Consider the following 25,476-nt stretch of genomic DNA (forward strand, 5'->3'; position numbering starts at 1 on the left):
CAGAAAGGTGTTCCAGTGCTGCAGCTTTAACTTGGCCAATAGTGCCCATTATAATGTTGCAATACCTGTATACAGATCACTAAAGCTACACAGGTCTGTAGTGAAAGGGAGAAGAAAATAAAGATTAAAACATTTTAGGAGACATTGTTATGCCTTCTTTGTCCATAATTCCTCTGTTCTTTTAGGTGGGTGCTCTTTAGGAATAGATTTAAAGATCAAGGTTATAAATGTATTCTCCTATCTTAAGAATGCTGATATCTGGGCATCTTCTGCTATGACTTCCTCACCCCACTTCTGTTATTGACTAAAATTACAAATGAAAAATTATTAGACATGTACAGTTTCACAATATGTGCTCTTTTAACTTGAATTGGTGCTGAAAATTGAGTGTATTCTTTTAAGGTCATTTTTTTCTGACAAAGTTCAGCGGTACACAAAGGGTTAAACTTAAAACTAATTTATAAGTTATTTATTTAAAAAAACTATGGACATTTTTAAATATAAACCATGAATATGGACAATTCCCTAACACCACAGAATAAAATTGCCATTTAGTCTTTACAGATGCTGACAGAACTGTACTATATTTGCAATGTTTTTTGTTTCTGAATTGGATAATTTTTTTATTTGGAAGTTTTTTTCAATTCTCGCTTTTTTTTTCTTTCTCAGCCCCTGAGTATATGTTGTGTTTACAAAATGGAAAATTTGACAATGCAGACAGAATGTTCAACAGGTTAGTATTAATATCTTTGGGACAACCTGGTACTTCATTATAAAAATCCTGTTTGTGTGCAGATCTGTATATGTGCAATAAATGTCTATTCGTTATTTAGTTTTGCAGAGACCTGGAAAAATTGTTTAGAAGGTGCAACAGACTTCAAGGAGGTAGGAGATGGTCATCATATTTATTCTATCTGAATCTGAAGTATCTAAATTCCCAATTGTTCTATTAATGGTTATTTCACTTTCTAGTTGATCCCGGAGTTCTATGGCACAAATTCCAGCTTCATAGTGAACAATTTGAAGTTGGACCTTGGGAAGAGGCAGGGAGGCAAGATGGTAGACTCTGTAGAGCTTCCGCCATGGGCTTCAGGTACTTAAAAATTATATAGCTTTTTAAAATCTAATTTCTATTATTTCATATACAGAGAGTACTGAAATTCTTTTTCTTCTGGAGACCCTTGAGCCATCTTTTCTTTTCACAAAAAGTCTTTAACGTTATTTGAACCAGAGTTGTTGACAATGGTGTTGTGCATTTATTTGCCAAAATAGAGATTACTAGTTAGTACACTTAACATATTTTTTAAAAATTTCTAAGCTTGTTTCTTTCCATGCCACTGCTAGCCAGTAGATAACTTGGGAAGGTGAGGAGGATTTAGTAATTTGCTCACAACTTTTTATGTATTTCCATGTATTTCACTTAAGTACTTGTAATCAGATAATGATAACCTATTTGCTTTTAATTTTTCCCCTGGTCTCTAGTCCACTGCCATTCTTAGTTTCATTCAAAATAAAGTTTTCTGGACATGAGTGACATAGGCAAGGCTACATTTATTATCACTCTGAGTTGCCCAGAAAAGATGGTGTGGGTCGTTTCCTTGATTTGGGGAGGTGATGGCCTAGTGAAATTATTGCTAGACTATTAATCCAAAAACTCAGCCAATGTTCTGCGGACAAAAACAGAAGTTGCTGGAAAAGCTCAGCAGATCTGGTAGCATCTGTGAAGAGAAATCAGAGTTAATGTTTTGAGTCCGGTGACCCTTCCTCAGAACTGATGATAGCTAGGAAAATGTCGGTTTATATGCAGAAGATAGGGTGGGGACAGGGGGTAAGCACTAAATGAGAGGTGGGGATAAAGACCAAAAAGAGAGAGGAGCAATTGGACATCCAAAGGAATAGATAAACGATCTGGCTAGTAGAGTGGATACCTGTTAATGGAGACTGTTAATGGCTAACAATAGGTAGTGTGTAATGGCAAGTCTATGTGATAAGGCCAGGTGTGTGGGGTAGGGTAAAGGACATGGGAGAGTTCAGACCCTAAAATTATTGAACTCGATATTGAGTCTGGAGCACTGCAGGGTCCCCAAGCGGAAAATGAGGTGTTGATCTTTCAGCTTGTGCTGAGCTTCACTGGAACACTGTAGCAAGCCAGAGACAGAGATATTGGCGAGGGAACAGCGTGGTGTGTTAAAGTGATGTCCACATCCCAGAAATGAATTTAAAAAAAACTGGCAATACTTAGAGCAATTGCGATTAGGGTAGAGCCAAGATGGTGGTGATAGTTGGGGCGCGGGGATATTGTGAATCAGAATGTGGGATGTGTGGGGGATCGAGGTTTGCAAAAATTGTTAAGCACATGGTTGTTGGAGTTGGTGGCTAGTATGATTTTCATGTAATTTTGAGAGGAACGATTTTGTTCATCACAAAAATGGTGTTCGAATGAAATAAAATAATTTGAAGTTAATGCTTCAACTGGTTTATTTATTTATTTATTCCAGGATCATTAACAAGTACTACTAATGAACTGAAGAATTAGCCATCCATATAGGCTTCTATTAATAAACAATCTTATTTTATCTCCTTTCAATTTATTTTTGCAGTCAATTAAAATATACTTGCTGCTTTGGCATGTTGTCCAACGCTAGTCTTGTAATAATACTATGCAGTCTTCGGTTTTAATAAAATTACTATTGAAGGTGTTGGTCTTAGGCTTGTAACTGAAAATTGGTTTCTAACCAGGCAATATCTATTTACATTGCTTAGGTATTTAAAGTCTAGCCTTACCCTGTTTTATGTAAAACATGGGAATAAGTCCATATACAGATTGTATGCTTCCAGTCATTAGAACTTCACATGTTAAAATAGAAAGGAGGGAAGAATTCCTGTACAGAAACTACATCAGAGGCACTTCAGCGTACAGTTAATAACTTGAAACAAATTGAAAAGTGAACAAAATTTGAACATCCAACCAATTTGCAATCTGTAACAATTTTATTAGGGCCTAAGCTGAATCTGCTGTGTTGTATATTCTGTTGTAATAGGTTTGTTCTGTGTGTTGATGTGGCTAAACTAGAGTTAAAATGAATTGTGCCCTTTAGGCCCTGATGATTTCCTCCAGAAGAACAGAGATGCTCTGGAGAGCCAGTATGTTTCTGAACATCTGCATGAGTGGATCGATCTAATATTTGGTTGCAAGCAAAAGGGGAGTGAAGCAATTGCAGCCTATAATGGTATGATTTTTCCAAAACTGACAGAGGGAAAATATATATTTTTAAAATTCTCTAAATTATAAATTGTCACAGTGAAGAATTTTAGTTAAGTAAGAAATACAGTGTTACATGTAAAGATTTGTTTCCTGCATCACTTTTTAGTGGCGGAGATGTCAAAATTTTGAATTTAGAAGCATAAAATGTATTTTTAACTTTCATTTACTGTGCTTATTAAAGCTTGAAAGATGTCATTAGAAGTGGAACTTGTAAAGACTGAATAGAAGGGTACAATTTTCTTACCTACTCACCACAAACTTTGATTCAGAGTTAGATACAGTGTACTATCATTGTCTTCCCAGTCCTTGTGATGTAAGTCTTCATGAACTGTTTTTATGTTCATGTTTTATGCAGGCATCAGTAAGCTCAATGTAGCATTAGACCTGATTAAGTGTAGAAAGTAGGATAAAAGGAATAATGGTTTTGTTGCTTCACTTTACCTTACCGTTACATCCATCCTTTGTTTCTTTACTTATCCCATTACTATGCTGCCCCTTTAAGACTCATACCATCAATCCTTTCATTACTAATTTTTATGCCATCCACCATCTTTCATTTTATCATTTATTCCCCGAGATACAGTACTAACCGTTAGGCAGGATGAGGCAACAAAAGAAGTTGGTTAGCTTCACTTAGAGCGGGTGATGATTTTTATTATACATTGTTAGACTGCTCATCTTGGACTGTTTGAGGCTGAAACTCAACTCAAAGTCTGAGCCTAAAATAGATACTGTGATTTTTATACTCCCTAAAAATTCTTATTTGACTTTCAATATTGTGAATTCTAGTATTAAAACAAGATTGTTGTATTAAACACCCCGAAAGAACTTACTTTCATAATCTCAACTTTGTTACAGTGTTTCATCCTTTGACTTATGAAGGTGGAGTTGATTGGGGCAGGTAATGAATATTCTCAATTTTCCTGCTTCTTTAAATCTGCACTAACATAGTTTAAAATGTATAGTATTATATGTGAACTGTTTTCAACCATTGTGGAAGTAAAATGTATGGATAGTGAAGAAGGTGTTGGTACGCTTGCCTTTATTGGTCAGCGCATTGAGTATAGGAGTTGGGATGTCATGTTGCAGTTGTAGAGGAAATTGGTTAGAATAGGCCGGGGCCAATTTCTGTGGAGTGTCGGAGGCTGAGAGGTCACCTTATAAAAGTTTATAAAGTCATGAGGGGCATGGATAGGGTAAATAGACAAGGTCTTTACCTTGGGGTGGGGAAGTCCAAAACTAGACGGCATAGGTTTAAGGTGAAAGGGTGAAAGTTTTAAAAGGGACTTAACGGCAACTATTTGACGCAGAGGGTTGTGCGTTTATGCAATGAGCTGCCAGAAGAAGTGGTGGAGACTGGTACAATTAGAACATTTAAAAGATATCTGGATGGATATTTGACTAGGAAGGGTTTAGAGCGTTATGGGCCAAATGCTGGCAGATGGGACCAGATTTATTTAGGATATCTGGTTGGCGTCGACAAGTTGGACCGAAGGATCTGTTTCCATGATGTACACCTCTGTGACTCTAATTGTAGCTTTCATTGAACAGCTACTAATATAAAATCAGGATCAGTTCAATACTCATATTTATGAACTTGCCCACAGCATCGAGGATCCAAATCAGAAGATAGCAATGCTGACCCAGATCCTTGAATTTGGACAGACACCAAAACAGTTGTTCACCAGCCCACATCCACAGAGGATAATGCCAAAGTTTCAAACCCTTTCCAAAGGATGCAGCCGAAGTACTTCTGTAACTGAGTTGCCTCCAGGTAAATTTGCAGATAGTTAAACTGCAATTACCATTATTCTGTACGAGTAATGATCTGGTCAATGTTTGAGAGATCTGAAGATGTTATGCTAAGGTAATTTCATTTTTATACCAGATATAATTTAATGCTTTGTCTCCAGTTATTATCTTTGCAGAGAATCCCTACAGTGTGGAAACAGGCCATTCGGCCTACCGAGTCTGCACTGAAACCCAAAGAGCATCCCACCCCGATCCAGCATCTCTCCACCCTATGCCCATAACTCCATGTTTAACATGGCTAATCCACCTAGTCTGCACAACCCTGGACACTATGGGCAATTTAGCATGGCCAGTCTATCTAACCTACACATCTTTGGACTATGGGAGGAAACCGAAGCAGCCGGCAGAAACCCATGCAAACATGGGGTGAATGTGCAAACTCCACACAGACAGTCGCCCAAGGGTGGAATTGAACTTGGGCCCCTGCCACTGAGAGGCAACAGTGCTAAACATTTAGTTACTGTGCTGCCCTGTTTGATTGCAGAGCAATAGAGTAAATCAGCTGGTCATGTGACTTCCATTCCTTTCCCCATCACATGTTTGTTTAACTCAGTCTCACCCTATCTCCCCACTTTATGTAATTTGTTTCAGCTACTGTCTGTGCTAGTAAGATCCACATTCTCTCCAGCCTTTAGGTTTCTCCTGAATTTCCAATTAGATTAATTGGTACTGTCGTAAGTTGTTGGCCATAGCTTTGACCTTCTACTGATATTTTCTCAAATCATGCATTGTCATAAAGAAATCCATCAGGTTATCCCCTCAGTCTTTCCTTCTCGAGAGAGACAAACCCCAGTCTGTGCAATGTTTCATAATGGGCATAACCTCTCAGTTCATCTTTGCAAATCATTTGTGTGCATCTTTAATGACTGAATGACTGGCAAATTATCTTATCTTTGTGCTTCACATGCAGGCTATTTATTAATTATAACCTCTTGCATTTATAAAATAATGACACCAGAAAAACCACGCTTCAGGTTTAGATTGTTCCTTAAAAGTTGATGTGGAGGACTGAGTTGCTGTTTCCTGTACAGCAAATCTCTACAGTGTTGCTGGTTAATAGAAGATGATATGGTGACATGACAGCCACGGTTGTGGACTTTCCTGTGCTCCATGCATCATTTTCTGTTTTGCAGTTTCTTCCTGTGAAGATTCCTCATTTGAAGATTTGACAGAAGAAAGCCTAAAACTAGCCTGGAGCAATATTGGCAAACTGAGTATTGTTTACCAGCAGAAGATTCACAAAGAGTAAGTTATATGTGTTCATTCTGCGCATTTCAGTTACTAACAATAGAAAAATATGAAGAGGTGATGAACTGTGCTATAGTTGAATTGCAGTGGACTAAGTAAATATTACTGTACTAATATTTACGGACACAGGAACAGAAAAGAGAAAACCTTTCATAAATGTTCATTCCTAACTCATGTCATCTGCTATTCCTGTTCATTCACTGTCTTCCCATCCCCCAGGGAAGGCAGTAAGAGCATAATTCTAATCAATTCAGAAATGAAAAAGTCCTTTCCAGACCCACATGGGTGATTATGCTCCTGAATTCTCTTCATATAAGATTGTAAAGAATAATTGTGGGTAATTTTAACTTCTGTAGCAAGAGAAAAAAGGATAAGAACATGTTAAATTTAGTCTGATTTTATTTTCCATTTTCAATTTATTATATATCATTGCCAGTAATTTCAGTTCTTCAATTGGCATTGTATAAAATGGACTGCCAGACAGCTAACGGATGTTTGTTGCTTGGTGATGAAGGGTAAAATGATGCGATCAGTCTTCACTGACTTCTCAGGAAGGTTTTACTGTTGGTGTTGTGGCTTCTGATTGTGTTTGGATTTTATCTTTGTCTTATAATTAGGGCAGTGACTGGGATCGCTGTAGCTCGCAATGGAACTTCAGTCTTTACAACTTCCCAAGGTATTTTACTAAATATCTGAGGACATGATAACCATAAATCAGAAATCTAGCCATATTTTATCACTTCAGATTTATACTAGGCTATAAATTTAGATTTGATTAATTAAAAGTCAATTTTTATAGGTCTTTATTTAGTGAATAGCCAGTTTTTAATTTTCTAACACCACAATAGTTTAACAACCTTACTGTTAAGTTGCTAATAATATTTATGGTAAAACTGTAAGATAATTTTTTAAAAATTATCTATCATTTAACAACTTGTGTTGCTAACTAACATAATGTTTCATTTTTATAAGTGTCTCTGTTTTTATTTGCATTCTGTAACGTCTATATAGCTTCCAATTTTACACCCATTAATTTTTGTCATACTTTCTTTTCATTCACAACACAGATTCAACATTAAAAATGTTTTCCAAGGAAAAAAACTTGTTACAGCGGAGCATGTCCTTTTCAAATATGGTGAGACCTGGTGCTGTAGAAAAAGAATAATAGCCAAAGAATCCCCAGTTGGAGTTCATTGCTCCTGAGGGTAAAGTAACATAATTTTAAAGCAAACAAAGAGTACGTTTTTTTTTCAAGGTCTACTCCAGAGGCTATGCAGGATACCATTGAAACATTCTAACCTGGACCATGCAAAATCGTATGCCTTTATGGTGATTAACTGGTCTTGGAACAATGCTGAGATTGACATACTTAAGTTGTATGCCTGTCTAAGGGAAGGGATAAATCCATAAGACCATAAAATAGGAGCAAGAGCAGGCTATTCACCCTCCTAGCCAGAAAGTTATCAACTCCTTTGTTCAACTATTCTTCTCTCCCTTTGAGCTCTGTCTCCACCTATTGTTTACTCCTTACCCCCTCCCCCACCCTATCTTCTGCATATAAACTGACATTTTCCTAGCTACCATCATTACGAGAAAGGGTCACTAGACCTGAAATGTTAACTGTGATTTTTGTTCACAGATGCTTTCAGACCTGCTGAGCTTTTCCAGCAACTCAGTTTTTGTACAAGAACAGGCTGCTTGGCCCCTCGAGCCTGCTTCTCCAATCAGTAGGATCCGGTATTCCTCATGTCCACTTTCCTGCATTTACCCTGTAACCCTTGATTCCTGGACTGATCAAGAATCTGTCTATCTCAGCCTTAATTATACAAAAGGACTTTAAATATATCCAACAACCCTGCACAAGGCTAGAGAAGAAATTGCGGGGTCCCTGGCTGATATATTTGCATCATTATTAGCCACGGGTGAGGTCCCGAAAGACTGGAAAGTAGCGAATGTTGTTGCCCTTTTTCAAGAAGAGCTGCAAAGAAAAACCTGGGAATTATAGACCAGTAAGTTTGACATCTGTGGTAGGTAAGTTACTTAAGAAGATTCTGAGGGATAAGATATACATTTGGAAAGACATGGTTTGATTAAGAGGAATCAGCATGGCTTCATGCGTGGGAGATCATGCCTCACAAATTTGTTAGCATTCTTTGATGAAGTGGCCAGGAAGGTTAATGAGGGCAGGCTGGTAGACGTCATCTATATGGATTTCAGTAAGGCCTTTGATAAGGTTCCACATGGTAGGCTGCTCTGGAAAGTTAGATCCAGTGGAATCCAGGGAGAGCTGGCAAATTAGATACACAATTGGCTTGATGGTAGGAAGCAGAGGAAAATAGTAGAAGGATGATTGTCAGACTCGAGGCCTGTGATAAGTGGTTTGCCTCAGGGTTTGGTGCTGGGCCCATTGCTGTTTGTTATTTATATCAATGATTTGAATAAGAATGTACAAGGCATGATTAGTAAGTTTGAGGATGACACTAAAATTGGCGGAAATGTGGACAATGAGGAAGGCTATCAGAAATTGCAGCAGGATCTTGGTCAGCTGGGGAAGTGGGCTGAGATATGGCAAATGGAGTTTAATATTGATAAGTGTGAGATGTTGCATTTTGGAAAGTCAACTGAAGGTAGAAGTTTCATGGTGAATGGTAGGGCCTTTAGGGAGTGTAGTGGAACAGAAGGACCTTGGAGTTCAGGTGCATGGTTCTCTGAAAGTGGAATCGCAGGTAGACAGAGCAGTGAAGAAGGCTTTGGCACACTGGCCTTCGTCAGTCAGGGCATTGTGTATAGAAGTTGGGAAGTTATGTTGCAGTTGTGCAGGTCATTGGTGAGGCCGCATTTGGAGTATTGTATTCAGTTTTGGTCACCTTGATATAGGAAGGATGTTATTAAACTGGAAAGAGTGCAGAAAAAATTTACAAGGATGTTGCCAGGTCTCAAGAGACTAAATTATAGGGAGAGGTTGGACAATGTAGGACCTTTTTCTTTAGTGTGTAGGAGACTGAGGGTGGATCTTATAGAAGTGTATAACTTCATGAGAGGTATGGATAGGGTGAAATGCACTTAGTCTTTTTCCAGGGTTGGGAAATCGAAGACAAGAGGGCATCAGTTTAAGGTAAGAGAGGGAAGAATACACGGGAACATGAGGGAAAACTTTTTTTACACAGAGTGTGGTATACATATGTAATGAGTTGCTAGTGGAAGTGGTTGAGGCGAGTACATTAACAACAGTGAAAAGGCAGTATGACAAATACATGGATTGGAAAGGTTTAGAAGAATATGGGCCAAGTGCGGGGAAATGGGATTAGCATGGATGGACTTTATGGTCAGCATGGACCAGTTTGGACCAAAGGGCCTGTCTCTGTGCTGTAGGATTCTATGACTCTGCCCCCACGGATCTCTGTGACAGAGAGTTCCTAAGACTCTCAACTCTCTGAGGTAAGAAATTCCCTCTCATCTCAGTCAATGAGAGTTTTGATAATGGTAATATGCTGAAGGTGAACATATAGTCATCAGGGACAGCTGGCTTCAGCTAGGCAGTAACATGCTGTAAGAGTGAATAACCTGATGTTCATTATGTAGGCTCCCAGTGAAGAAGTGCCTTTGAAATAAGGTGATAGAGGATGATGAGAAGCTATAGTCCAGTCTTTGACAAGAGGTGAGAAAAATCAGCAAAACAGCTGAAGGATATATTTAAGGTGCATGAACACATCTCTGTTTTCACAGTTTTAAATTATATAGCTTTCCATATTTTTCAAGTCTGGATCTTTTTGTGTTCGTTCAAAATAAAACCCTCACTGTTGAATTTATATCGGTGCTTTAGAAAATAAATAATTATCGACATTTTTGTCTTGTCCTCCTTAAATGTCACTGTGAGGATGTGTTTTAAATTGGTACAAGATGTAAAATCATTTAATAAATAACATTAATAACTTCTGCAGGACTTCCTTGATTATCATTGTAACTTTGGCAGGAGTTAATTGGAAACCCTAGAGGAATGGCATGAGCCTTAATTTATACTTTTACTTTCAGGTTTTCCTCCCTGCTTCTGCCAAAGTTACAGCATGAGATAGCTGTGTAATTTTTACCCTCGTACATTCAGTTTATCAATCTCTGATTGGTCTCATAAACTGATCTCCATTTTTTATTAGGCCCTGTCATCTTGTTTGTTACTGGAGGATACAACAGTCCTTTGTTCATCGTGGGATAACAATGTGTATGTATTTGTATGTATGAAATGAAACGCAACTATGAATGCTGGAGATACAAAGAATAAAGAAAATTACATCTCAGGAACAGGCCCTTCAGCCCTCCAAGCCTGCACCAACATGCTGCCCATTACAACTAAAACCCCCTACCCTTCCGGGGACCGTATCCCTCTATTCCCATCCTATTCATGTATTTGTCAAGACGCCCTTTAAAAGTCACTACCGTATCTGCTTCCCCTACCTCCCCCGACACTGAGTTCCAGGCACCCACCACCCTCTGTGTAGAAAAACTTGCCTCGTACATCTTCTTTAAACTTTGCCACTTGCACCTTAATCCTATGCCCCTGAGTAACTGACTCTTCCACCCATTCTATGACTCTGCTTCCACAAATCTCTGTGACAAGGGAAAAAGTTTCTGACTGTCCACTCTGTCCATGCCCTTCATAATCTTGCAGACCTCTATCAGGTCGCTCCTCAAACTTCGTTGTTCCAGTGAGAACAACCCAAATTTCTCCAACCTCTCCTCGTAGCTAATGCCCTCCATACCAGGCAACGTCCTGGTAAATCTTTTCTGTACCCTCTCCAAAGCCACCACATCTTTCTGGTAGTGTGGCGACCAGAATTGAACACAATATTCCAAATGCGGCCTAACTAAGGTTCTATAAAGCTGCAACATTACCTGCCAATTTTTAAACTCAGTGCCCCGGCCGATGAAGACAAGCATGCCATATACCTTGTTGACGACCTTCTCCACCTGCGTTGCCACTTTCAGTGACCTGTGTACCTGTACATCCAGATCCCTCTGCCTATCAGATCAGAAACAAGAACAGAAATTGCTGGCAAAACTTAGCAAGTTTGGCAGTATCTGTGGGAAGAAAGCAGAGGTAATGTTTCGCATCCAGTGACATGAATTCCGATGAAAATGCTGCTGAGTTCGCCAGCAATTTCTGTTTTTGTACAGGTATTTCTGCTATAGCGATGTTTCGTTAACGCAAATTGGTTGTAACGCAATTGATAAATAGTGAATGCTGTTTGGATAATGCAAACTATCTACTGTGCAGTATAGTGATGTTGTATAGAGATTTCCCTATAACACGATTTTCTATGGCTATTTTCTATAGCGTGATTTTCTGTAGCACGAGGTCACACGAGCGCAACTATCGCATTATAGGAGAAATATCTGTATGTATTAAATAGTCTGTTGAACAAACGTTGCTAAAAGAACTGCTTTTATCAGTTTGTTTCTAAACCTCTGATGGCAGGAATAGTGGACCTTTTCTAAGGAGTGTGGATAAATGGAGTTAGTTCCAGTTAGAGAAGACCTAGGCTCTGAGACCAGTGTGCCTGTGGTGACTGAATAACCTCAATGCTCATTTGAATACTACTTTTCAGCACCTACTCCATAGCCTTGAAGCTTCAGGGGCAGATCCATATTCCTTTTAAATGATTTGAGGACTTCAGCTTCAGCCACCAGACTAGGCAGCAAATTCTGACACTCAGCACCACCTTTTTTCCTCCTGTTCGCTCTAATCCGACAAATTACCTTATTTCTGTGTCTCATGGTAATTGACTTCTCTATTAGGGGAAACAGATCTTCCTTGCCTATTCTACCAAGAATTTTGATATCCCTCATTATTTTGAATACTTTAGTTATGCCACCCCCCCAGCCTCCCTGTTCTAATGAAAACAACTCCGGGATATCTAACTTCTTCTTAGCTGCAGTGTTGAAGTCGCAGCAGCATTCGTGTAAATCTCCGTACTCTCTCCAGTGCAATTATGTCCTTTTTGTAATGTGACTGGAACTGTACATAAAACTCCCAAAGTTGCCTAACCAACATCTTGATTCATTCCATCATTTGTATTCAATACTTTAAATATTAATGGAAAACATCCCATATGCCTTCTTTACTGCCTTTGTCTACTTGTTCGGCCATCTTCAGGATCCTGTAGACTTGTATTTCAGTGTTTCAGTTTCTCTGCCTCTCACAATATCTTCCCATTTATTGTGTATTCCCTTGTTTAGCTTACCCTCCCCAGTCTGCACTTCTCCAGACTGAATTTCATCAGCCACTTTCCTGTCTACCCAACTAAACCATTGATCTTATTCTGCATTTGGCAGCCATCCTCTTCAGGATTAACGACACAGCCAATTTTGTATCGTTTGCAAATATCGCAATCATGCCTCCCACATGTAAGTCCATATCATTAATATATACCACAAAGAGCAAGGAATCCTGTGAAAAATGACTGGAAACTATTTTCCATTCATAGAAACACCCATCAACCATGATGATTTGTGTCACTGAGGCAGTCTTAGACACAACTTGCCATATTACCCTGTATTCCACAGACTTAATTCTTCTGACCAATTTGCCGTGTGGGATTTTGTCAGATGTGATACTAAGATCTATGTAGATCAGATTCACTGCACTATCCCCATCAATTCTTCTTTTCATCTCTCAGAAAATGTAAAGTTAGTAAGACATGGCCTTCCCTTAATGAACCCGTGCTGATTGTCCTTGATTAACCTGTGCCCTTCCAACAAACAGATTTCTATCTCTCTCTATTGATTCTAGCAATATGTTCACCACTGCGGTCAGACTGTCTGTTCTATAACTACTTGTCCTACCCCTAGGACCCTTTTTGAATAGTGTTGTGATGTTTGCTGATCTTGAATCCTCACCTGTATCTAGTGAGGATTGGGAAATGATTTTCAGAGCATCTGATGTCTTCTCCCTGGCATCCTTTAACAGTCAATGGTACAAGTGATCATGTCTGTTTGTTCAGCCATCTTCAAGGAGGTCAAACCCTTCATGTATTTCAATAAAAGCAAAATACTGCAGAAGCTGCAACTCTTGAAACAAGCACAGAAAATGCTGGGAAAATTCACCAGGTTCCCTGGATGACAAGAGAAGTAGAGGTTAAAATATAAATGAGAAAGGGTGTTATGGGAAATGTCATTACAGAATAAAGTTGGAGACTGAGCAGAAAGAGTATGGAGGAAACTGAAAAGTGTATAAGAAGGACTAAAGGAATGTAAGAGTAAAATGTAATGGGTACCATAACAGGAAGGAGCTGCAGAAGGGGTATCTCCTATGTCAGTGAAGGAAGCTGGAATGGACATCAAAGAAGCTCTAACCATGAAATTTCAATCATATTCAGATATGGAAGTGAGACTACAGCATTGCAAATATTACAACCCTGTTCAAAATAAGGAAGAGGGATAAACTTGATAACTATTACCAAACTTTTGAGAGATCATTGTCAAGGACAAATCAATTCTCACTTCCTGAAGTGTGGTTAACATGGGGCAGTCAGCACAGATTCGTTGAAAACAAATTTTGCCTTACTATCTAATTGAATTTTTCAGTTAAGTAACAAAGGAGGTTGATGAAGACAGTGCAGTAGATGATTGATTTATGAAATTTCAAAATGCATTCCATAAATCTTATTAAACAGGGTTATTCAGTCAAAGGAATTTGCATGGAATTAAAGGGACATTGGTAACTTGTGTGCATAATTAGCTAAATGATAGGAGGCAGAGAGTCATGGGAAATGGATGATTTTCTAATTGGAGAGAATTTTGCAGCGTCTTCAGACCTTTGTTTTTGTTGTATTTTAATGGCTGAGATTAGACTCTCAAAGATTGCATGTAGAGGTATCTAAAATTTTGAGTGGGTTTTGATCCAACATGTGAGGAGAGACTATTCTCTGGCAAGTGATTGATAAGAATAGATCATATGTTTAAAATAATTAGCAAAAGGATAGAAATGAAATGTTTTCATACAGGTGATGGTTTAAGATCTGACATGTACTACCTGAAAGGGTGGTGCAGATGTTATGAGAAGTTTCAACAGACAATTGGGCGCATAATTGAAGAAGACTAATTTACAGAGTTAAGATTTTAAAAAAAACTCAGGTCGGGATCTAAATTAGACAGCTTTCTGAAAAAACTGACAGTTGTGAGAGGTTAAACAGTGTCCCCCTGTACTGACTGAATGATTCAAGTAAATATTTTTGGTAGACACGTCAGTATAGACAATGGTCTGATATTTTTCTGGATTCATTGTTACAGATATTTTTACTCAGTAGCTTATGGACGAAGACAAGATACACTCATGGGTCATGATGATGCTGTTAGCAAGATCTGCTGGTACAATGACCACTTATATACTTCTTCCTGGGATTCTACAGTCAAGGTCAGTGCTGCTGTTTAAAAGTGCTAGTTGACCTTTTGTGGCATTACAGATGGGAAGTCCAGACCAAGTGCAGTCTTCAGCTGAAGTGTGATCAGAGGAAGCAGAATAATTGGAACATCGTACAGGTTGGCACTTCAGTGCAATACTGCGAGATGCTGAACATTCAGAGGTGCAGTTTTCAGATAATGCATTAATTTAGACCCTATCGGCATCTTAGCAGGTCGTGAAAGATCCCACGGCATTGCTCAAAGATGAACAAAGTACTTCTCCTAGTATCCTGCCAAATATTTATTTTCCGTTTTATGTACCATGTGATAGTGTTAAATACATGGAAATCACTGTTTTCGCCTGGAAGGACTATATTGGGCCTTGTATGATCAGAAGGGAAGAGGTCTAAAGGCAGCTTCGGCATTTACTGCAATTGCATACAAAAGCCTTATGGAAAGGAGAGTGTGTGTTAGTGGTAAATGAGGAGTGGACCACGATCTTATGAAAATCTATGGGGAATGTTGATAGTGAACAGAAAAGAGATGTTTGATAACTGTGTCTTGCTGGAAGTGGCGTCATTGCCAAAGGATGATCCATTGGATGCCAGTGGTGAGGGCAAGGACCACCAATTCTGGGAGGGAAGATGTAAGGGTGAGAGCAGAAGTTTGTGAAATGTTACAGACATAGTCAAGGGTCCTGCCTTGTGGAAGGGGAATCTTCAATTAAAAATTAAAAGAAAGACATACACTGTATTGGATACACTATCTTTTCAATTCATCCAATTTCCATCTCTCTCTCTCTCTGCATCATTAGAACTGATGCAACAGTCTTCCATTTATGTGCTTCCAATGTGGCACTATCAGTGTTAGCTGTTTAAATGGGGATGTGAGGAGCTGCCTTGGGAGCAGGGAGGAACCAATGTAATGGTCTGAGTCATACTTTGCAGAAGAACTTTGGGAAAGTGAGTGGGAACTAATACCGAAAGGCGCGATGCTTTTCTGTCCTCTAGAGATCCCAATTCCTTCTGTACATGTATGCATGATTTGAAAGGCTGGCTCCTTCCTCCTTTATTTGGTGAACATCAGCTCGTATCAGTCCCCCAGAACCTTCAGTAAAAATTCTGTGTAGGAGACCCAGGGTCTTCCAAGATCATTTGAACTAGAAATCCTTTTAATTGGCCAATGCGGTGAGTGAATACTCAACCTGACCTCTGGGATTGGGAAGCAGTGTACTAACTCTTTATCTGAGTTAAACATTGAAGTGATTTCATCCTCAATCCACTAACTCTATGTCTTCCATGTTCTTTCATTTTCATCTTTGATAGTGAATTAGGTTTATTGACTGAAGTACGGTGAAAAGTTTATAAGTGGCCACCTACGGCACCATCTGAGGTACAAAGGTACCTCGGTACAGAATCTTGGTACAAAGCAGAAAAATAAAGAAAACCGTGTTAAAAAGTTAAACGCTACAGTTCCGTCTTACTAAAAGGTAGAAAAACAAAGAAACACAGCTGACAGTTCAACACCACAGTTCATAAGCGCCCGGCCATGCTGAGCTGGCACTCCTCACAAGGGCTTGACACCCGCCACCACGCCCCACCCCGCCCAAAACCCCCAGCCACCAGCCATCTCGGGCTGCCTGCTTCCGCTCTCCCCAGGCTGCCTGCTCACACTTTTGCCACCAGTGCCTCTTTCCTGTATACCTTACAACTATTGTAATTTTAAACGCTGTAAAATCTGGCAGCTGCAGTGAAATGGATAACTAATCTGTCCTTTTGTGTTGGGAGTGAGAATTGATCAAAAACTCTTCATGATTTGAATAGAAGGATTTTTTCCAGAAGCTGTAATTCTAATCATGCAACATTCTGTTAGTTTGCACTGGATATTGGCTTCAGATATTGTGTTCCAATTCCACAATAGACTTGATCAACTAAACTACCAACTAAATCACACTATCACTTCAGAAAATTATACACTTGCACTCATTATTGTTGGGCACTGAATATTGCTTAGTCCAAAACATTTAGTAATTCAAAAATAGCAGTACGCCGCCAGACATTAAACATTGGAACGTTAATTTGCTCTTTGGTGATTAATATCTGTTCCTGTGTTAGAAATTGTAATACTCTATTTTTAACTAAATTACTGACCAAGGGATTAAACCACAAAAGTTCATCTGTTTTTTTTTTCAATAATGAAGTACATTTCTGGTATTTATATTTTTATATTCTAATCCCATTACTCTCAGTTGTTCTTGAATTGATCACCCGGGGTGGATGAGCATAATTTAACCTGTTGGAAATTTCCATTTGAATGACATTTATTTTTTACTCAAATATTGTTCATCTGTAAAATTGTGTGTATTTTGAAAGATGGTGGTGATGATGAGAATTCTCTGGAATTGTAGACCTCCTTTCCTGAATGGAATCTCTTGTGCTTTCTAAAAATGAAAGCTCTGTTCTTTAACTGAAAATGCTCCCAGATGTGGACGTTTGGTTCATGCTCCTGTTTTCCTTCCTCCACCAAACCTGCAGTGGTCAAATTTCTGAAGACTTTCCATCACACACACAACACAGGCAATATCAGTTATAGATCATTGTAAATTGAGGCACTTGTCTATATGTGATTGTCATCATACTTAAGAAACAATTGGTACAGACGTCCCACTGTCCATAGACTGTTTTGATGCCACATAAAGTAGTAGCAACAATTGAATACTTACATAGAAATAGTAATATTTACACTTGCAATGTCTATGCAATAATAAAATGCAGAAAACGACAGCAAGACGTTTAGAAATAAAGCTTACTAGTGTTAATTTCCAAGAAAACAAGCAAATGTGGGGTTCATTGATTTATTTTGTACTGTCAGTAAATTTTTCCCTGAGTCTGCCATGGTTCAATGTGCATTGATTAAATTGTCTTCACTTTTTGATGATGACACACACATCCATATCTGTCCCAATAAATAACATTAATGACACTTGTTTTCCTTCTACATCTACATCTAGCAGACTCCTATATTTATACATCCTGCAAGAGTCTGCCAGAATACTTGCAACTTTGCTGATGTGTTTGGTCTCTGATTTTGTTGTCGTCTTTTTTAGGAGCCTCTGCCTGCTCAATCAAGGTATCTAACTCAAAAAATGTGGCACCCCTCCAGCTGACAACTTGGGCACTAGTATAAGTTTGAAACTGATAAAAAATGTAGCCCCTTGATGGACTTGAGTGCGTCCTGTTAAGGATAAGGGAAGGCAGTATTGTGACCAGAACCCTGAAAAGAAAATAGGCTTTTTAAAGAGGCCACCTTGCTTCAAAACATTAATTGTCACTTTAAACAGTGCCCAGCATTCATTCCTAATGCTCTCCACATCTGCATCCCTGGGCTGACGGGTTTTCCCATGCTGAACGGTGCAGTCCCTTGCCTGACCTGTATAAATTTGTTGATCCTGCTATTGATCTCTGTACAAACTCTATTTCTACAAATGCAAAGCCTGCTGCAACCTCAGCAAAACAATTACAGCAATGTATAGTCACGTTTGTATGCTGTCATCATTTTTAAAAATGTCCTGTGGCACTTCAGGAGGGCACATGGCAAGACTTATGTTGCTGATCATAATACATTGACAACACTTGAGAATTTTACTTGCACACAATAACTAATCTTTAATCTCATTCCCCTAAATGTTTTCCTGTACCGTATGTGTGGTAGAAGTTTGCCAATACCAAAACTAGGAGGTGTAGCGTGAAGTACTGGAGTATACAGGAGGATCAAGTCACAGGCTCAGTGGGATAGTACTCGCTTGGTTCCGGGTTTGTCTACTTAATCCCAGCAAAAGCGTTTCTGTACTGGTCAATACAAACTAATGTGCACTGTGATTAGACAGTACAATTCTCAGCATGTCCAAAACTGCTTGGCTCCTATTCGTTTATTGTGCTTATGCAATATATTGCATAAGACCTCTGTGGTTTTGTCATAGGTGTGTTCTACTTTCAAGTCTACTAAATAATTAATAGTAGCCATGGGATATCCTTTTGTGTATGTGATATGGATTACAACTGTTTGAGTCTTAAATTATTTGCTTTGTTGAAGAAAAAGTTAATCACTTTCCAGTATTGGAAGTTCTTTTTCTTGAACTTAATGACGTAATTTGGTTATCTAGAAACATTTTTAATTTCCTACGATTGATACTAAAGTTTAAGTAGCTGACAAAAATTTTTTTTTTAACCTTTTGTTTGGCTGTAGGTCTGGAAATGTGTTTCTGCTGATCTCACTAACTCAAAAAAGAATAGCTGTGAGCTAATGGCTGAGCTGGAACATGATGCAGGTGTAAGTGCACATGCTTTGAAGTTTCTCATTATGACTGTATTCATTTAACCACATAGTGGTCAAAATTTGTTGATGATATGGAACTGGAAACGATTTTAAACTGAGTAGAGCAGTGTAGAATTTAAAAATGCATTGACAAGTTGGAATGGGCAGACACGTGACAGATGAAGTTCAATGCAGAGAAAGGCATTCATACAATGAAGTGAAATGATTCATTTTGGCAGGAAGAAAATGGAGAGATGAAATGAAATTAAAGGTACAACTCTAAAGAGGATGCAAGAGCAAAGGGACCTGGGTATGTGCCTGTATAAGTCATTAAAGGTGGCATAATGGGTTAATAAAGCATAGTGTATCCTGGGCTTTATTAATAGGGGTGTAGAGTACAGGAGCAAGGAGACCTTGTTGTCACAGGAGCAAGGATGTTATGTTAGGTTTGTATAGGACATTGGTTCAGCCTCAGTTCGAGTATTACATCCAGTATTGAGTGCCACACTTGAGATTCTTGATAATGGATCCCAGATAACAAATTTCAACTATGAATTTGATCATAGAAGATAGGACAGTTTTCTATAGATTTGATGGAGGTATGCAAAATCACCAGGAGCCTGGACAGAGTAACTAGGGAGAAAACTGTTCTCATTCTTGAAATGATGTAGCATGAAGAATCTTGGTTTCATCAGGGTTAGTCATCATGGATTTGTTAAGGGAAGGTCATGTTTGACAAATTTGATTAAATTTTTTGAGGAAGTAACCAGGAGTGTTAGTGAAGGTAATGCATTTAATATGGTTGACATTGATTTTAGTAAGACTTTTGATAAGGTGCCCCATGGCAGACTGGTCAAGAAAGTAAGAGCTCGTGTGATCCAAGGCAAACGCACGCTTTGGATCCAAAATTGACCAAGTGTAGGAGGCAGAGAGTGATGGTAGAAGGGTGTTCCTGTGACCGGAAGTCTGTTTTCAGTGGGGTTCCACAGGGCTCTGTGCTAAGACTCTTAAGGTTAATGGTGTACATTAATGATTTAGACTTAAATGTGGGGGATAGGATCAAGATGTTTGTGAATGACAATAAGATTAGTAGAGTGGTAAATAGCGAGTTACGGGAGGACATCAACAGACTGGTCAGGCAGTGGCAAATGGAATTCAACCTGGAAAAGTGTAAGGTGATGCACTTGGAGATGGCTAATGAGAGGGGATTGCATTATGAATGGTAGGACCCTAGAAAGTGCTAAAGTTGAGGTACCTTGGTGTGCCCATTCCACAGATCCCTGAATTTTGCAGGACAGGTAATTGAGAAGACTTGGATATCTTTATTAGCCAAAGCAGAATACAAAAGCAGGGAGGTAATGCTGAAACTGTACAAAGTATTGATTAGGCCACAACTGGTGTACTATGTGCATTTCTAGTCACCACATCACGGGAAGGATTGATTGCAGAGGAGATTTACCAGGATACTGCCTGAGCTGGAGGGTCTGAGCTATGAGGAAAGATTGTATAAGTTATGGTTGTTACCTTGAGAACAACAAAGGTTGAAAGGAGACATGACTGAGGTATGTATGAGAGAACATAGCTAGGGTGGATAGGAAGGCACATTTTCTGTTGACAGATGGATCAATTACCAGGGGGCATAGATTTAAGCCAAGAGGTATGAGGCTAAGAGGGGAGTTGATAATTCGTTTTCACTAAGAAGATGGTGGGAGCCTGGAACTCAATGCCTGAAAGGGTGTCTAAGTGTGAAAGTCTTGTAATATTTAAGTAGTATTTAAATATTCACCTGCATTGCCATAGCCTTCAGGGCTATACCAAAAGCTGGAAAATAGGATTTATGTAATCAGATACTTATTGACTGATATTGACCTAATGGGCTGAGTGACCTCCTGTGTTACGACTGTCCAAGTCTGAACTGGTTCTAGCTGCACTATAACAACTCTGAGACTCTGATTCTCACTATCCATTCCCATGAGCAGCAGAGGGAAAGTGACAGAAACTCAGCATCTACAAATAACATTATAGACTCCTAACTAAGAAGTCAGCAAATGTATGGTAAATTGTAAATTTCTACAGATTTAGACACAAGGCTCTGTTGTCCTAGCAAATGTTGTTTATTTTACACCAGAAAGAGTTAGATGAATATGTACAATGTGAATTGCTCTGGAATTATTTAAAAACATTTTCATTTTGATAAGACTTCTGAATTGGATAGATATATTAAAAGTACCCATCAGATCATGTTTGCTTGTATGTGGTGCACAGAAGAAAATTCTGGGTTCATTCTGTTTGGATGAAAGTAACTTAATTTGGATTTTCTTTGACAGGTAAATACAATAAACCTCAATCCTATTGGCACAATGCTTGTTTCAGGCAGCAAAGAAGGGACTGTTAGTATTTGGGACCTCACCGCCTTAAGTATTTTATATCAAGTGCCTTGTCATTTAGGCACTGTCAATGATGTTGCATTCAGCCCGGGTATGTTTCAGGTTTAAATGTATTTTTATCAAATATAAACCTCATTACAGTCTTACGTTGTGCAATGTTTTTCAAATGCATAATAGTTTGCTTTAATTATGAACTTATAAACTAATCTTTGCCATACTGTTGAGGTCATAGCTTTCTAAGCCGAATGTATTCAAAATTATGATTCCTGAATTTTTTATTGTTAACTGTTACACAGAACACTTGCTTATTACCTGTATTTAATTAATACACACTAATTACTTTTTATAATGCAACTTGATCTTAGCCTGACCTAATGAAACACAGCTTTAAAGTTTATTGTCTAACTGTCCACTTCAGTAAATTCTGATAAATGTTTGAACAAGTGTATGATTACAGATAGTCGCCATGTTCTCAGTGCGGGAGAAGATTGTTGTCTGAAAGTTATTGATGTGCAGACAGGCATGTTGATCTCCTCTTTGCCTACAGATCAACAACAAAGGTAACAACTATGGTATCTATGTAAAAAAAAAAGTTAGAGATACATTGCGGATTATATTTTCCATTTTGACAAATTTGGAGATTTTTCTAATCTGGCAGAATCCTATTTTCAGGTGTTTTTGCTGGGATGGAAACACCGTTCTGTCAGGCAGCCAGTCTGGTGAACTTTTAGTATGGGATCTGATGGCTGCAAAAATTACTGAAAAAATATTTGCACATTCAGGTAGGAACTTACCATTTGTTTTTCTGTGTTTGCGTCGCATTTCACGAACTTTCTAATGTCACCTACATTATTTCCATTGTTATGTTTGCACAGTCTTGCATTCTGAATGGCTAACGGTTTATGATCCCTTCTATAATCTTGTATTGAAATTGACCATATAAATGAAGCCTAAATATTCAATATATTTCATTGTTATAGTTTACATTTTCAAATTCTGCTATGACAGCAAGGTTAGAACGACATTTGGAGTAGCTCCCAAAAACTTCCATTCATTTAGAGTTCGAGGTTGGTGTGATATAACAAATGGTGTGCCCGGGGATTGGTGCTCAAGTGTTTACAATTTATATCAATGGCTTGTACAAAGAGCAGAAAAGTATGTTTACCAGGTTTGCTGACAACTCAAAAATAGGTTGGAAAGTAAGTTGTGAAGTAGACCTGAGGAGGCTACAAAAATGTATAGATAGTTTGTGTGTGTGTGTGTGTGTGGGGGCAAAGATCTGGCAAATGGAGGATAATGTGGGAACATGTGAAATTGTCCGGATTGTTGAGAGGGATGAGAGCCATTTTATCTTAAAGATGAGAGATTGCAGAGCCCTGAGATGCAGAGGGAACAGAGGGATGGTGGGTCGGCGGGGGGGGTCCTCATGCGTGTATGCAGGTCTAGCAGATAATTAGGCAAGCTAATAGAATGTTATCATTCACTGTGAGGGTAGGAAGGTTATGCTTCAGTTATGCAGGGCAGTAGGGAGAACACATCTAAAGTAATGGTAAGCAGTGTTGGTCACCTTATTTAAGGAAGGATTCATTGGAGGCAATTCAGAATAGATTTACTAGACTGATACCAGAAGTGGGGCTGATCTTTTGAAGAAAGGCTTGTGTTTGCTGGAGTTTAGAAGAATAAATTAATTTATTTTTAATCAGAAGTGTGGCTTTTTCACGTTTGTCTATTTATTTATTAACTGCTGCAGTTTTCTACCTTTAAACATTGGAAATTGCCAAAGGAATTGTTTCTTTTTAAAAAAAATCATTTGACATAATTGATTTTATTTTCTTCTGTTGTCAGGTGCTGTGACATGTATTTGGATGAATGAGCATTGCAGCAGCATCATAACAGGAGGGGAGGATAAACAGATTATTTTCTGGAAGCTGCAATACTAAGTGCCTTTCTTTGAAATCCTTTGAGACATTGGCTTCTAGCACTTTTTTTTAAATGAAGCAAGAACCATTTTAAAGCTGCATTGTCCATGATATATAAATAGTTATTAAAGCAATAACCTTCAGGACAAAGGCAAAATTCCGTGGATGCTGGAAATCTCAAATAAAAAGGAATAAACATCCTAGAAACACTCAGCAGGTTAGCTAGCATCTTTGGAGATAAAAGCAGTCAACATTTCTGATCAAAATGAGAGGTTCTCATCTTCTGGGTATTTCCACCAGTTTTGCTTTTGGTATAGTAAGATGAACTTGCATCTCTTGACCCCTTGTAGGAATGTGCAAATATTTATCTTCACTCAATAAACCTCCTAAAGCAGCAGCAGGATGGAAAGATTGACTCGATAGCTTGCGTAATCTTGCATTGGTCCTTCCAGCATGCTGTGTCATAGTGCAGTCCAAAAACAAAGTACTTTTGAGTGTTTCTGATATTGGAAAAAGATAATGAAGTATTGGGAAATATAACTTATTTGGATTTGACCAAAGTTTATACTGCTGAAGATATTTATTATGTTTTAGTTGCTGTACGAGTATTCTGCATTAAGTACATGACAAGTCTAAGTTCACCTTGTATTAGGACTGTGTCAGCTGGGTTCAGATTAGTCAGGAAATAGCAGAATCAGCTGTCATAGAAAAATTCTGAACCTCAGCTGAGCTAAGGTTTAACTTTTATTTGTAACTCATTTTTGATTCAGTGGACTGGAGACTATAAGCAAACCAAATTGCATGTCTGTCAAAACGGATGTACCTGCAGAATCCCACAAGTGCTTTTATCATAAACTAACTATGAAATTTGCAAAATGTTTTACACAATTAATGTAAATATTGTTGGGCATCAGCAGTAGGATTTTTAAATTATGATTGTGCCTTGATGCCCTTTAATGTCTAAGAAATTTCTTGAACATGTTGACATCTGTGGTAGTTACTGGAAAGAAATTAAAGGTTGTGTCAAGTATTTTAAGCAGTATAGGAGATATACACTTTTCCAGCGACTAGGTTCTGTGGGTAAATGATTTTGTGGAGTGGCAGCGGTCATGGCAATGTGACAAAATGGAGTATTTCATTATAAATTAAAACTTCCTACATTAGGCATCCAGAGTATTTGTCAGCTGGAATTATATCAGCACATCTTTCCATTAACTCTGCAGATGTAAAATAAGGATTATAATAATTGTGGGTACAGTTTGCATTTTTAATCTATTGGATTATATATTTGAAATGTTTGAATTACATTTTATTTCTAGATTGTTCTGCACAACTGCATCCAAAGTACAAACTCATTAAAATTAGATATTTAATCATGAATATCAGAATGTCTTCCTGTTTCCAGAGCATTCTTTTAACACCATACTGTGAAACCCCAAATCAATTGTTTATGTAATAAGAACCCTTACACCAGAGGTCTGCTTCCACTACCTGTCCAACCATAGCTTTACAGCATTCATCTCCTAACTGTCTAGTTCCTTATGGAATGATAGTCAAATCTTTGCACTAGTTTGTATAAATTACCATATGATTTCCACAAAAAAAATTGTTAATTTGAAGGATAACTTCCTAAGTTAGATCAATTGCAAGCATTGCCTTGTAAATCTTTTGCGCTGTAAACACTGTCAAGTGTTGCTCAAGATGAGATGAGCATTAAAACAGACTTCTTTATCTATAAGGGTAGTTCACTTAACACCAACATTTGTAAACTCTATTTAAATTTACGTTAGAAAGATAATCGACGTGAGAATAAAACAAACATAAAGTTTTTTTTTAAATCAGCTGGAAATAGAGTTGCTGTCAGTTTACATTGTTCCAAACTCTCGTTTTCTATGGCTTTTGGAGATACATAACTTGAATGAAAAGTTTTGTTCCATTCTTTAAAATTGTTTGTAGATAGGCTTTGGTGTTTGTTATATTACCATAAATTTTATATTGTAGAAACTGTATAAACTGTAACCTCTCAGTCTGGAAATCTCTAATCAGAAACACTCATTATCCAGAATTTCTTTTGAGTACATCCTCAACAAAATTTTAATGTAGCACTTTGAGTGGAAATGTGATTGTTACAATATTT

The 25,476-nt window shown here is 38.2% G+C and overlaps 1 protein-coding gene across 3 annotated transcripts in view; it reads left to right on the forward strand.

Annotated features, from left to right (window-relative positions):
* nsmaf (neutral sphingomyelinase (N-SMase) activation associated factor) overlaps nucleotides 1-23,680 on the forward strand; it is a 64,663-nt gene extending 40,983 nt beyond the window's left edge. For all 3 annotated transcript variants that reach the window (XM_020531203.2, XM_048595990.1, XM_048595991.1), the window contains 16 exons: nucleotides 670-733; nucleotides 834-885; nucleotides 973-1,093; nucleotides 3,099-3,230; nucleotides 4,124-4,166; nucleotides 4,873-5,039; nucleotides 6,211-6,322; nucleotides 6,943-7,001; nucleotides 7,393-7,460; nucleotides 10,477-10,541; nucleotides 14,609-14,732; nucleotides 18,965-19,048; nucleotides 21,361-21,511; nucleotides 21,878-21,980; nucleotides 22,093-22,202; nucleotides 23,266-23,680. In XM_020531203.2, coding sequence (XP_020386792.2) covers nucleotides 670-733; nucleotides 834-885; nucleotides 973-1,093; nucleotides 3,099-3,230; nucleotides 4,124-4,166; nucleotides 4,873-5,039; nucleotides 6,211-6,322; nucleotides 6,943-7,001; nucleotides 7,393-7,460; nucleotides 10,477-10,541; nucleotides 14,609-14,732; nucleotides 18,965-19,048; nucleotides 21,361-21,511; nucleotides 21,878-21,980; nucleotides 22,093-22,202; nucleotides 23,266-23,360 — 1,550 coding nt within the window. In that variant the 3' untranslated portion in view covers nucleotides 23,361-23,680. The remainder of the gene's footprint in view (nucleotides 1-669; nucleotides 734-833; nucleotides 886-972; nucleotides 1,094-3,098; nucleotides 3,231-4,123; nucleotides 4,167-4,872; nucleotides 5,040-6,210; nucleotides 6,323-6,942; nucleotides 7,002-7,392; nucleotides 7,461-10,476; nucleotides 10,542-14,608; nucleotides 14,733-18,964; nucleotides 19,049-21,360; nucleotides 21,512-21,877; nucleotides 21,981-22,092; nucleotides 22,203-23,265) is intronic.
* Nucleotides 23,681-25,476: the final 1,796 nt, after the last annotated feature.

The sequence above is a fragment of the Rhincodon typus genome, chromosome 4 (assembly GCF_021869965.1).
Source record: "Rhincodon typus isolate 14 chromosome 4, sRhiTyp1.1, whole genome shotgun sequence".
In the NCBI taxonomy this organism is placed as follows: Eukaryota; Metazoa; Chordata; class Chondrichthyes; order Orectolobiformes; family Rhincodontidae; genus Rhincodon; species Rhincodon typus.